The sequence below is a fragment of the Chaetodon auriga genome, chromosome 6 (assembly GCF_051107435.1).
Source record: "Chaetodon auriga isolate fChaAug3 chromosome 6, fChaAug3.hap1, whole genome shotgun sequence".
NCBI classification, from domain to species: Eukaryota; Metazoa; Chordata; class Actinopteri; order Chaetodontiformes; family Chaetodontidae; genus Chaetodon; species Chaetodon auriga.
Window position 1 is genome coordinate 28,529,653 of NC_135079.1, and position 13,966 is coordinate 28,543,618.

The following is a 13,966-nucleotide window of genomic DNA, read 5'->3' on the forward strand; positions in this document are numbered from 1 at the left end:
CAGCTCAACCAGGACAAAACTCAGGTTTTAGTTATTGGTACAGGAAGACCAGAGAGAGAACCTGGCTAGCAAACTACAAGCTGTCTCTTTTAGCCCATGTCAACAAGTGAAAAATCTTGGTGTGACTGATTTTTGAGGCTCATATCAAGGATGTCACAAGAAAGCCATTTTATCATTTAAAAAACATTGCCAAAGTACACCAATTTCTCTCTCAAGCCAATACAGAGACACTTATTCATGCTTTTATTACCCGCAGGGTTGTTTACTGCAATGCTTTTCTTTCTGGTCTCCCTAAAAAGAATATTTTTCAACTACAGTTACTTCAAAACTCAGCCATTCAAATGCTGACAAAGACCAGAAAGAGAGCTCATATTACACTCATTTTAAAGTCTCTGCATTGGCTTCCTGTGTGTTTTAGAATCGATTTTACAATTCTTTTATTGGTGCATAAAGCTCTTAATGATCTTGCTCCTTCTTATTTATCTAACTTGCTTTTACCATATGAACCCAGAGAGCACTCAGGTCTTCTGGAAGTGGCCTTTTAACAGTACCCAATGTTAGAACCAAAACATACGGTGAGGCATCTTTTTATTACTATGCGCCCCGTATATGGAATAGCCTGCCGGAAGATCTGAGGGCAACATGTAATATTGATACTTTTAGAAGCAAACTTAACCACCTTTTTAGTCTGGCTTTTAACTTAATTTTTAATGTAAACAATTTTAGGTATCTTATTTCATTTTATTTATTTTATTTTATTCTATCATATAAATATGTTCAATTTTATTTGTTTTTTTATTGTTTTAATATTTAAAAATTATCTCCTGTGTTTCCTCATTTCATTTCTTTTTAGTTTGTGTGATCTTGTGTGTGGGTGTGTGTGGGTGGGGGGTCTTTATTTTCTTTATTTTTGATTGTAAAGCACTTTGAGCTACATTTCCTTCTGTATGAAAAGTGCTATACAAATAAAACTATTATTATTATTATTATTATTATTATTGGCTCCAGTCAGCCATGCTCCCTTTCATTCCGCAGTATCTTACAGTAAAGGTCTTTACTCTTTACTTCACCGTACCTCAGTGTCTGCTTTCTGAATTTGGGTCCACCCTGCAACCGCATTGTAACAGAATGGTCGGGGGGGGGGGGGGGGGGGGGTTGCATTCAGCACAGCACACATCATTACTAACATTAGAGGACGCAAGAGAGAGAGAGAGAGAGAGAGAGAGAGAGAGAGAGAGAGAGAGAGAGAGAGATCCCCAAAAGACCCCTTCCTCCACTCTATTTCAAACTTTGTGTCAGTTTGGTTTACAATCCACAGCATAATCCCCTAACTAATGCTGTTGCCTTTGATATAGAAGATGCTCGCCACGCCTCTTGAATTTGAATTACGGATATGTTTCCATTCGTTGTTTGCGGGTGTCTCGAGCCGGTCCCACAATCACAGATGACAGGCAGGCTGGATAACCCTATCAGTAGGAGAATAAAAGCCTGTCAGTGCCTTGTAGTTAGGTTGTAGACTGATCGAGCATATGATTTCAATAGTGGTAGCAGGTATGTAGTCATCCAATTAGACAATTTACCTGAGTCTTTCCTGATTAGTCTCAAACGTCAGTTTAATATCTCAATAATATTTATGGTATTTTAATGTTACTGTAATATTTCATTGGTAGACCAGTAAAAAAGATTATAGAATTGGCATACGGATTTCGGCATGACTGTATTAATTTTTCAGCATCTCTGCTTACACAACACTACGTTCACTCGGTGAACCGCGGGGGTGAAAGCGAGGTGATGCGATGAACTAGAGGATCTTAATGCACTATCTTATCGTTCATTGTTTTTGAGTAAGAGGCAGGGCGGGGAGAGGAGAGGATGGGATGGGAGAGGATGGACGCGGGGGGGCGGAACAAACCGGTGTGCTCAGAGACATGCTGTAGCTGCTCGTCCGCACTGCAGATTAACTCTTACTACGCCGGGAGATGCAGCGAGACATGGTGAGTGGATTTTTCCCCACTGCATGCACATGGCTCGCAGTGTGGCTTTTCCGGTGCTAGCCTTTTCCAGAGTGAATAGGTAGACAGCTGATGCAGGCATTGAGCATATTAGACTCCTCTCTCTCTCTCTCTCTCTCTCTCTCTCTCTCTCTCTCTCGCACACACACACACACACACACACACACACACACACACACACACACACACACACACACACTGACTGTCTACAGTTGATGTTAGCCAGAGCAGCTCGCCTCTGGCTGGCTACTCGGGAGCTATCTCCTGTTCAGATGCTGAAACGGCTCGTCGTCTGGTGGCAACTGCAGTTTACCGCAATGCAATGTCCCTGATGGAAGTGTGGTCCTCCTGGTTTGGTCCTCCTGGTTTCCAATTCTGCCAGTGCCACGGACTCACAGTGCCGTTAGGAGACAGCGGTGAGGGGCATCCTAGCTCAGCACGAGCTAACAAGGACGTAATGCTCTCTTCACCCTGCCGAAATGTAGGTTCCCATAGGGACTTACTGACCAGACAAAGTGAGAAAACAGTGAGGACACCTAACAGTGTTTTTCTATGTCACTATTAGTATAAAATTGTACTGCTTTACGTGTTTTTAATATGTATAGTTAATCCGCTATAATTATCTGGTCATTTGTGTTTTCTGAACATCTGAGAACAAGTATCATATCTATATGCACTGAAAGTTCTTCCCACTTCAGCCTAATTCATAATGAATGAATGGGGTTCCTCTCTTTCAGCTCCTGGAGCTCAGCTCTCACTCTTTGTAGCCAGCTGTACCAGTCACAGCCAAGCAGGATGCTGTAGTAGCCAAAGAATATGGGATTTCCCTCTCTAAACTGGTAGCATCGCCCAACTGAAGGGCATTATCTGTTGGACTGGAGCAGTGCCAGTGGCTAACAGACAGTAGTGCAGCCTCGAGCTGGGTGCTGAAAATGTTATGCTGTCACTAGGCAGTATGTGGACAGAATAGTGAAAAATCTGTACAGTATGTTATGTTATTCCACAAGGGGCATCTTGTTCCCTTGCATTAAGAATATGCAGCCTAGGGCAGTGTTTCCCATCCTTTTTGAGCCACGGCACATATTTTACATTAGAAAAATCACAAGGCACCACCAAACAAAAATGTCACAAAAAGTATGTTTAATAAAATATAATGAAAATCTAGTCTCAATTTACTCGGTTTACTTAGTGTGAAACCTGGGCCTGTTTATTGAATACAAAGCTGATACTCTTGCAGGAATTGAAGAAAGACACACAGGAAGATTTCACCTGTTTCACCCTAAGCCTTAGAGCATCAGGTAAAATTGGATGATCTTCCACGGCACACCTGATGATTTCTCACAGCACTCTTATGTGCCGCGGCACAGTGGTTGGGAAACACTGGCCTTGGGTAATGTTCTCTGATAATATTCTCTGTATCATCTGTCTCACCATGTGGGTGAGAGTGCTTTAAAGCTGACCAGAGTACGCTCATTGTCCTCATGAATCTCATGCAGCTGCAGTCTCAAGGTTCCACTCCCCAATATTAAGTATACTTTTTTTTCGGCTTTAAAGGGTGTCATGGATGAGTTGCATATCTGCATAATGAAAGTTAAGTGAGATGAGGGCAGAGGGAGTAATGGAGAGAGAAAGAAAAAAGAGGAAAATGGTGATGTGAGGATTGTTGACGGCTACGTGAAAGGACATTCACGTAGCCTCCAAGTGAAATGAGCACGCAGCAGGCACCAATTGAACCCTGCACGATTGCTGGACAAGCATATGCATGCTGATGCACGTATTCATACATGCAATCTCACTCACTCAAACACACACACTCTGTTGACAAAACATCCTGCTGACAGTGTCTTGGTTCACCTACATGCTGTACATGCTGTTCCACAAGGATAATGACCACCATGAGTCCAGAGAGGAAAGAAGATTTAGTGTCCAAAAAACAAAATGGACTGTATTTTATATAGTGCTTTTCTAGTATGATGACAATTCAAATACAACTCTGCATTTACCTTCTCACACAATGGTAGCTAGGCCACCTGCTCATTATGAGTGTTAACCATTCACACACCGATGGCACAGCATCGGGAGCAATTTGGGCCTCAATATCTTGCTGAAGAATTCTTTGACATGTAGACTGCTGAGGCCAGGGATTGAACCCACGCCCTTCTGATAAGTGGACAACTGCTCTACCTCCTGAGAGCTGCCCCATATCAAGGTTATTGATTTCTCAAGACCAATAGAGCATTTGTCAAAATCACTGAATAAATTCACTGAATAAATTCTGTTTTTGCTCAATTTAATTTTAGTGTGCTAATGAACAATAAATTTGCCATTTAGGGTCCTTGTTTGATCAAAGGGAAATGTCTCCCTCAGAGGTGACCACATTCACAGTCGTAGAGTGGGGATTAGATGTCATCAGCCACATGGCTGCATTATAGGTGACAATGGATGGTAACAGAGAATTATCCTGTGGAAGTTGTGAGACAAATTAACACTGTGGCTTGTTTGAAAGATGGTTGCACTGTTTATCGTAAACATGTTCCCAGAAATGACATCTTGTACCTTACTGTACCTTTACAAAAATGTATTTACTGTACCACCCTGACTGCTCATTTGTCTTTCAGGAACAGATTGGCCAGAACTTCTCCTGACCAAAGCTCACATAACAACTCTTCAGCCAGCAGCCACCCTCCCTGGGCATTTCAAGGACATCACCTAAACTCAACCTATTCCTCCTACACAGAGTGTGTGGACTAAGGCCAGGCACTGGCCCCAGAGATGGGGCAGAGCATAGGGATGCATGCAGAAGAGACCAAGCAGTGGTGAACTTTTGAAAGTTATGTCCAAATGTTCATCTAAAAGAATAAGACGAAACGCGTAGAAAACTCAAACCTCTGAAGAACACAGACCACACAGTATGACCAGGTTCTTTACCATATATGGTGACGGGGGCTGAAGTTGGTCACACATTCCTCTGTGTGTCTGTATCACACTGTGTTGAGACTTTTTTAACTTCAGCAGGGAGTGTCTTGTCTCCCCTCCAGCCCAGAGGGAAGCTGTAGTGTGTGCCCTTTGTTTTCCGGATGCAGAACATCCTTGATCAAAACTTAGACATGGCCACAGCTCTACTTGCTGGTGAGAAGCTGAAGGAACTGATCCTGCCTGGGTCGTCTCAGGATGAGAAGGGTGGGGCACTGGCCAGCCTCATGGTGCAGCTCAAACTGGAGCTGCCCTTTGATCGTGTTGTTACTATAGGGACAGTCATCATCCCCATCCTGCTGGTCACCCTCGTCTTCACAAGAAACTTTGCAGGTGAGACTTGTGCCTCTAGAGGGGGTTCATTTTACAGGGAACTGCCAAAGCAAGGATGTCGAAGTTACAATAGCAGCTGTTACCCCTCATATTGCTGTTAACCAGGTACAATTTGTGATAATCTAGCACAGGTCTGTAAAGTGTGTTCTTTGTTTCTTTCAAAGCAACAAAAATCACAGATACAAAGTCCCACCACAAGAATGTGATAAAGTTTAAGGAAGTTGATCTAAATTATCCATACCCAGTATATTTTGAGTTAGGCATATAGTGCTTTTGTATCTTCTTATGAGATTAGATAAGGAGGGAAAAGAAACATTAACAAGTGCATTAGAGGAGCAAACAGAACTAGAGAGATTCTGGAGACACAAGGGGATGTATTATAGGGAGAGGAATGGAGAAAGTGTTTGGTTAACAGGAAAAAGAGGAGTTCATTAGTTCATTGTTATGCTGAGTCAGACCCTCTACATAGTAGCACTGACCATGTGGGACTGAGCAGCTGAAAAATATAGGTGTTAAGGCATGTTGTTCATTTTTCCCTCGCATGGGTGTTTTAGGGCATTGCCAGGGAATTTTTTGATGATTTGGCATGTTGTTAGCATCCTGCCTTCTGTGACTGAGTTATGTGCAATATCATTGCACATATTGTCTTTATTAGCACTAACATAAAAGAATACATGCAAACTTTAAAAGTTTTTCTTAAGTTTTTCTTAAAAAATAAGTTATGCTTTTATTTAAATAGTAACCATTTGTAATATCAGATGCACTTAGTTCCAAAGATTAAAAGTGGACTTGCTGCAATCCTAAACCACTTACATTTGTATTTAATAGATATAGATCTGATAAAGAACAAGTTTGATAGAAAGGAATGTTCTCACTTCTTCTATCTGAGGCAGGCAGACACTTCTATAATTTCAAAAAGCTGAGTGAGTATTATCAGAGATAATGCTGTGTGCTGAACACTTGAATGATTCCCAGAGATACAGTAGTAATAAAAATAAAACAGAGGTCAGATATTTCTTAAAGTTGCATTTTCAACAATACATATGAGGGAGCACTAAATCCCCATTTGAATCATTTTATCTTAGGCACTACTTGGAAGTGAAATGAAGATTCAACATTTTTAAACATTGGGTGCACTATGCAGTGCTACTGTATGGTTAATTTCAGATTCACAGCACTCAGTGTAGTTGTGTCCACATGCAGTTTTACAGTACAATGGATGACTGCAACAGATATTTCAGGTTTGTTTACCTTTTTCCATTTTCAAATTTTCAAAGTGGTTTAGATGAAATTGTTAAACTGGGGATTTTTGTCTGACCCCATTTTAACATGTTGGCAAACTGTGTGTTGCAGAGTTTTCACATTGCCAGATCTTGGCAATAAAAATCGAGAGGAAAATCTTTTAGCTGATAGGTGATGAGGGAAATTGTAAAAATAAGACCCAGGATGTAGCATCATAGCATTCTTCTTAAGTTAATATGCTTAATTTATACTCACCCAACTTGTTGAAGCAATGTTTTGGCTGATTCTTTATATCTGTACTTTCCTCAGAGGAGTCCATATACTGTTACACACCACACAACTTCACCAGAGACCAAGCACTGTATGCAAGAGGCTACTGCTGGACAGAGCTGCGAGATGCTGTGCCTGGTGTAGAGTCTGACCTTTGGCCTTCATTATTTGAACACAAGTTCCTGCCATATGCTCTGCTGGCCTTTGCTGGAATCATGTACATTCCAGCTTTGGGTTGGGAGTTCCTTGCCTCTACACGGCTCACTTCAGAGCTCAATTTCCTGCTTCAAGAGATTGATAACTGCTATCATCGAGCTGCTGAGGGCCGAGCCCCAAAGATCGAGAAGCAGATCCAATCTAAAGGACCTGGCATTACTGAGCGGGAAAGGAGGGAGATAATAGAAAATGCAGAGAAGGAGAAAAGCCCCGAACAGAACCTGTTTGAGAAATATTTGGAGAGACGAGGCCAAAGTAACTTTCTGGCTAAGCTTTACCTGGCACGTCACCTGGCCATCATCTGCCTCAGTTCCATCCCCATATCCTATCTGAGTGCATATTATGCCCGCCAAAGGCAGAATGAGTTCACCTGTGCACTGGGTGAGCCCCCAGACATTAGCAGCTATGTAGAGCTGAAGCTCAGGGTCAACTGTAAGCTGCCTGCTGTGCAGCTGCAGCGCATCATGGCAGCAGTAGATATTGCTCTGCTTTGCACCATGAACCTCATCATCCTGGTTAATTTGCTGCACTTGTTTGTGGTGCGTAAGTCTAACTTTGTATTTGACAAACTGCATAAAGTTGGTATTAAAACACGGCGACGCTGGCAAAAGTCTCAGTTCTGTGATATCAACATCCTGGCCATGTTCTGTAATGAGAACAGGGACCACATCAAGTCGCTCAACCGTCTAGACTTCATCACCAATGAGAGTGACCTCATGTATGACAACGTGGTCAGGCAGCTGCTGGCTGCACTTGCACAGTCAAACCATGATGCTACACCTACTGTGAGGGACTCTGGAATACAAACACTTGATCCTAATTTGGATCTTGGAGTGGGAGAGATGGGTGGGGAGCCACTGGTCATCAAACGGCCCCGCAAGAAAATTAAGTGGATCCCAAGTTCAAATCCTCTTCCTCAGCCATTCAAGGTAAGTCAGCTGCCTGAGTACAGTTTCCAATTCATCATCATTCATCCAGGATCAATGACAACAAAAAGAAACCTACTTTCTTCTAGGAACAGAAAAATACTTATTACAAGAATTTGTTCATTGGAGCACAGCAGGTCATTTGAACATGGACTGTATGTCTGTTCAACATGGTTCCAACTGAGTGATATCGGCTCTTGATAAGAGCCTCTTTCTGTGAGGAGGCACAGGTAGTGGTCTTCATTTGAGACTGCTTTAACCATTACCAATGACTACCTTAGTTGTAGTTGAAGCTGTGATTAAATTACATATTTTTGTGTTTTCTGTCCTTTGTAAAGGAACCCCTCACCTTGACACGTTTGGAAAATAACACCAAGCCTGAAAAACCCAAACCTGTCAGACGAAAGACAGTGGCAGACAGCTTCATTGCCCCACTTCTGGATAGCAAGAGCACACAACATCCTGCAACAAAAGGTATGCGGTACCAAGAACAGTAAGTGACATTTTCATTTTAAGATGTGCCAATTAATATTCAATATTCACATATTAATAATGGATCTAATGACTATATGTGAAAAGGATTGCTTGTAGAGACAAACCCAGCAATCATTATCACCCAGATCTGCAGTTTCCTTCAGCTTTACTGAACTTTTTAGCATCTCTAGCTAATTGTTTTGGTTAATGTTCTTAGCAGGCAGCTGTCATCAGGGAAAATGGTCTGATAAACCCACTGAAGACTCTCTGACAAAAACAAAACAGCAAAAAGGCAAAGTTAGAGACTTGAGAGTGAACATAGTGGAGCATTTAGCTGCTAAAGTGCCAGATATCCCTCTCAGGATTTGGTGGTGATCAAAACAAAGATAAAATGAGAGTAATTATTTGGCTTACATTGACCATATGGGCAGAAACACACCTCCAAATGAACGCTAATGTAGTGGTGTTTCTACTGACATGTTCACCGTATCAACTTTGTACAGTGATAAAACTGTACATAAATACTGCTGTATTCACAGCTTGATTCAACAGGCCAGACAATCAGTTAGGACAGGAGTAAGCATACTTTGGATGGATAAGCTGTCCTTTTGCTGTAATGTTGTACCTCCTTTTAAGGGAGCCTTTTCATTTCTGATCGCAGATCTAAGTGGGATGGAGAAAAAGCACACTCGCAACTTCTCTCTGGATGTCCACCCATACATGCTGACCATTCGTAAGCCCAAGGTGGAGGCCACAATCGCGGAACCTTTACCGTCAGAGCACAATATGGATACAGTGTATCTTGAAGGCACACATACTATTGTTCATGTGTCTGGTGCAATGACAGGTAAGCCTGAGCTCTCATTTGCTCTTGCTCCCTCTGGTTCGGGGCAGAATTGATCACTTTTCACATTGAACCATTTCAATAATTATGCACTGTTTTGGAAATGAAAAACAATGAAAGAGAGTGTTAGCTTTTACTTACAGCTGTTTTAGTTAGTTTAGTTTTAGTTTTATAGTCAATCTTGTCAGGCTACACGATGACATCCTCAGAGTCTTGCTGTGCAATTATTGCTGACCTTTGAAAGAATATGTTCTTTCAAATATTCATGGAATTTACCCACATTAGCTAACAGACAAATGCAGCATCACATCTCATGTAGCTGTAACTTGCATGTCCCTGCAACTGCAAATTAATCTAAACAATCAGTATGATTATTTACCATATGTTGTCATATCTGGTGAATTACATTTGTCTAATTAATATTACTAATGCTGGCAAAACATTATGCAAAATGAGAGCACATTCCAAGCTAAATTCATAATTACTCTTTGTTACTCTTGTTTTTGGAATGAAATACAAGAAAACAGTGTTAGCTTTCAGTTACAGCTGTTTCAGTTTTCAGTCCAGCTTGTTAGGCTACACCAGGACATCCTCAGAGTCTCCCTGTACAATTATTGCTAACCTGTGAAAGAGCACGTTTTTACAGAAGGGGACACATTGCCTACTCTGACTTTCTGGTTTCTTCCTCTATCCTGGCCTCTATTTCATTCTTATTCTTCAGAAACTAAGGTATGCTCCCCAGAACCAACCAACACTGCCTTTTCTACAGTGCCCACCACCACTTTTGTAAATGGTGTAAGCCCGAACCCTCCCTCCAGTGAGGACCCCCTCAGTCCCAAGTCCTCTCCTCCTCCAAGGGAGCCTCTCGCCCAGATAGATAACCCTGAGTGTCAGCCACCACCCCTGACCAGGGCCCCTACACACCAGTTGCTGAGTATGCATCACACTCTCTTTGAGGAAGAAGAGGATGAAGAAAACCGTAGAGACAGACTGGCAGAAAGACCTGGGGAGCTCATTGCTGCTGGGGAATGTTGAAGAAGGAGAAGAGGAACGCTGACTGAGATGTCTTTCCCCAACACAACAGTCTAAACACATGACCATCATGTCAGTCACCTATCAACAGCCACCTCTACTCTTTAAATTAACTCACACAATCCTGTGATGGGTGGATTGGATAGAAATTGGACAGAGAGAAAATTATATGTAAAATCATCAAGAGAGTATAAGACGAAAGGTTGTGTATCTGATGATGTTGATCAGGGTATTATTGTAGGAAATGATGTTGCATTTATGTCTCAGGATGACTGCTAAACACCCTCCAATGAAACCAGCAGTGATATAATTCAACAGGGTGCTACAGTGCAGGGTCAAATAGCTCTATTGAACTAATGAAAGGATGAGTGGTAATGAGAGATGAGTGAGCTTTCAAAAAAAAAAAAAAATCACACACCTTAGAGATGCATATCTGCCAAGAGGACTGTTTTATTGCTTCATACAAAATGTATTTTAAACACGTATGATCACGCTTAGTCCCTTTATCCCAATAGCCAAGTAGAAAGGTAGCTCACACAATACAGTTGTAGAGATCTGCACAATTAATATGCAAAAAGATCACAATATATTTGTGGCAATAATGTATGCGCTTACAGCATCGTATTTCACAGAACACTCTTCATGTAGAGACACAGTATATAACTCAGCGTTTATGTGGTGTGGAAAATATGACACGCGTTTCATGGCTCTATCATTGCCATTTCACCATTGATTAAGATTGTGTTTCAGATCTTGACATGACTATATTTCCATGTCACTAATAGTAGGTAAATTGGCATTTTACATAAAGAAAGAGCAAAAAAAACCCAAAAAAACAAAAAACCCAGACTCTACAACGAACATGGTATTGTGGGGTGATGTGTAAGTACAATTTTGCTCTGATTTGTCTAATACGTACCAGATATCTTTAAGATTGAGTGAAAAGGCAGTGATGTGGGTGTTTTCTCCATGAGGACTTTATTAGCACCTCAAACATGGTCAAAGGAGTTGGACTCACTGGTAAACTGTGTGACATTTGTGTTCTGATAGCTTCTTATGGGAGTGCTGTGATGTGAAGTGAATACAGTGATGAGCAGATGTTAAATCATTCCTCACTGGAAGGGTTATTATATGATGACTAAGCTTTGGTTCGTCTACTGCTGTCTCTGATACAATCTACATTTCTTTCAGTTGTTCTGCTCTGTCTCACATTGTGTTAACATTTTCCATGAATAATGAATAGTTGTAGTAAAACCAAGCCTATAAGGTATGTATGCATTTTTCCTAGGGAAGAAGCAAGTGAACATACACATTTCTTGCAGCTGCATATGTAATACCAGGAACTTTAATAAAGCAACTGTCTGAGCTAACTTACATGCCAATATGACATCCATTATAGAAGACATTAGTTGCTGTTGTTAGGGATCCTGCCCATAATATGTGTAGACCTATGCATACTATACTCATCTTTTCTTCCAAGGCATTCAGTAAATGCACATTTCAAGACTTGTGATGGACTACTTCAGCTACCAATTTTCTGTTGCTGGAAATAACAAACGATCCATCTCATTGTCGCTGATCTTTGAAGGAGAACGTTTGGCTCACAATTCCCATCTTAGACTTGTCCATCCAGACGCACTTTAAGACTTGTAGCACGAGTGCGTGGGAGAGGATGTTAATTTAAATGTTGTAACACAGCTCTGTCATAAGGGATTTTCTGTGTAGATTTTCACATTGAGATAGTCACAGAGGTAAATCTCTCACAGTCGTAATGTTCGTGAAAGGTTCTAGGAAAGATGACTTAAGTTGTTCTGTGTGAAATGTTATGAAGGCAACAAATTAAAAACAGTCATTATACAGAAACGTGTGCGTCTCAATCACCCATGACTAACGCTACATGTACCAGAATGCATTGCGGCTGTCAGTTTCAGAAGAGCACCGTGTGGGCGTAGCGTTACTCGAGAAGCACACACTGACACACGGGCTTGCTAGCTCGGTAAGATATTCGTATTTGTTGAGACATCTATAGTCTGTATTACCAAACATATTGTACTTGATAATGTCAGCATTTGTTGTGAAATTAATCCGTTTTAGCGCGTATGATTTGACGCAAATTCTTACCGGGGCTTGCTAGACTACATTAGCTTGCGGTAACAGTTAACGCTAGCTGTTATCATCATCCGGGAGCTAGCCAAACCGATGAGTCCTCACTAAATGCTCAATGATCAGCAGTCTTGTTCCTGGAAGTCACTTTAGCTAACGTTAGTTTGTAAACCTGCAAATGGCAAGTCACTTCGTAAGCTGTGCAAGCTTCTTGTGTATCCAACATCACGTCTTCATGACAGGCTGACGTTATCTCTTCGATTCATACTAATGAATCAGTAACATTTTCTACTTGATTAGTAACTTTGCGGCTGTGTTATAACAAGTCTGCAGCCCCTTAAAGCAGCGTCAGCAGTTAGAGACGCAGTACTGTCCCTAGCTGTAGGTGAACGTCTCACTGTTCAGTGTAACGAATGTCTTCATTCTGACCTCTGTCACACGCAGCTTTCAGTTTTTCAAACATGGATCAAGACAACAATTCGGAGGTGTGTAACAGTTACATACTTGTATTTTTGTATGAGAGAGTAGCTTTTTTGATGTTAACTGATGACTGATGTTTTGATGATGTTCTGCTCAAACTGGAATAAGGGGACAGACACACTGGGTATCTTAAGTGTTAAGTGAGTGATGTAGTAAAAAAACAAAAAACATGTTATTCTTTTACTAACTTCTTTGAAATTGTTTTTCAACCATTATAGTTTTAATTTGCCCTGCACAGTTACCTAAGTATGTGCAATCAACCTTTCTGTCTCTGACTAAACTTGAACAGGAATAGTCTCTTAATCTTATGGTGATGTAAAGATAACTTTTGTCTAAGATATTGTTTGCTGTTTTGATGTCTAACAGGATGAGTCAGTCGGCCTATCAGAGGATCCCTCAGAAGAGGAACTGCCTTGTCTACCTCCAGGGCTCTGTAAGTTTTATTTATTTATTTTATTTAGGTAAATAGGTTGTGTATGCATGAGAGAGATGTTGTAATACCTTTTTTCAAAAGTGATGATTTCTATGCAGAATTTTCTTTATATGATAATAAATATAAACTCTTATAACTGTATCTGAGACTGGATAGTTTATCACCTGGCAGTTCATTGCAGCAGCCTCTTCTTTGCTATTTCTAATTTAACTAGTAAATCTGCATGGCACAATTATGAAAGTCTTACAAATTATATGCTCTGTGCAAGAAAGGGATTTGCCCCATATGATGTACTGCTGCTTCCTGGGGCAGTCATGGATAATCACCACCTAATTAATCACAATACCTTAAACGCACAGTATTAACTGCTGGATCTGGGTTATGGAGTTACTTTTGTGTCCTTATTATCCAATCAAACAATAGGTTTGAGAGCAAAGCTTCCATATCAAAAATAGATTTGAGAACAAAACTATTGACAAATGTATTAATGCAAATCTAGATCGTTTGTGTAGAAATGAAGACATTTTGCTTGCGAATCCAAAAGTTTTGGTTTTGAATCCCAAAGTTTTGCTTGTAAATCCAAAAGTTTTGTTTGCTGTTAAACTGAATCTCAGAGCCTATGTTGAAA

At 40.9% G+C, this 13,966-nt stretch overlaps 2 protein-coding genes across 4 annotated transcripts in view; both read left to right on the top strand.

Moving 5' to 3' along the window:
- Nucleotides 1-1,512: 1,512 nt before the first annotated feature.
- Nucleotides 1,513-12,185, top strand: panx2 (pannexin 2). Of its 2 annotated transcripts, none has more exons than XM_076732250.1 (6): nucleotides 1,513-1,994; nucleotides 4,631-5,318; nucleotides 6,870-7,975; nucleotides 8,311-8,446; nucleotides 9,108-9,293; nucleotides 10,012-12,185. In XM_076732250.1, exons 2-6 carry the CDS (start codon nucleotides 5,090-5,092, stop codon nucleotides 10,323-10,325), a joined length of 1,971 nt encoding a protein of 656 aa, XP_076588365.1. In that variant the 5' UTR covers nucleotides 1,513-1,994; nucleotides 4,631-5,089; the 3' UTR covers nucleotides 10,326-12,185. The 2 variants fall into 2 exon arrangements, with proteins under 2 accessions (XP_076588365.1, XP_076588364.1); XM_076732249.1 differs by having other exon boundaries at nucleotides 1,876-1,994; nucleotides 4,637-5,318.
- Nucleotides 12,186-12,233: 48 nt separating this feature from the next.
- The window catches only part of trabd (TraB domain containing), a 61,488-nt gene continuing 59,755 nt past the window's right edge, over nucleotides 12,234-13,966 (top strand). Inside the window, exons 1-3 of one of the 2 annotated variants that reach the window (XM_076732251.1) lie at nucleotides 12,234-12,318; nucleotides 12,870-12,910; nucleotides 13,272-13,338. In XM_076732251.1, coding sequence (XP_076588366.1) covers nucleotides 12,887-12,910; nucleotides 13,272-13,338 — 91 coding nt within the window. In that variant the 5' untranslated portion in view covers nucleotides 12,234-12,318; nucleotides 12,870-12,886. The remainder of the gene's footprint in view (nucleotides 12,319-12,869; nucleotides 12,911-13,271; nucleotides 13,339-13,966) is intronic. The other variant, XM_076732252.1, reaches the window with a different exon arrangement.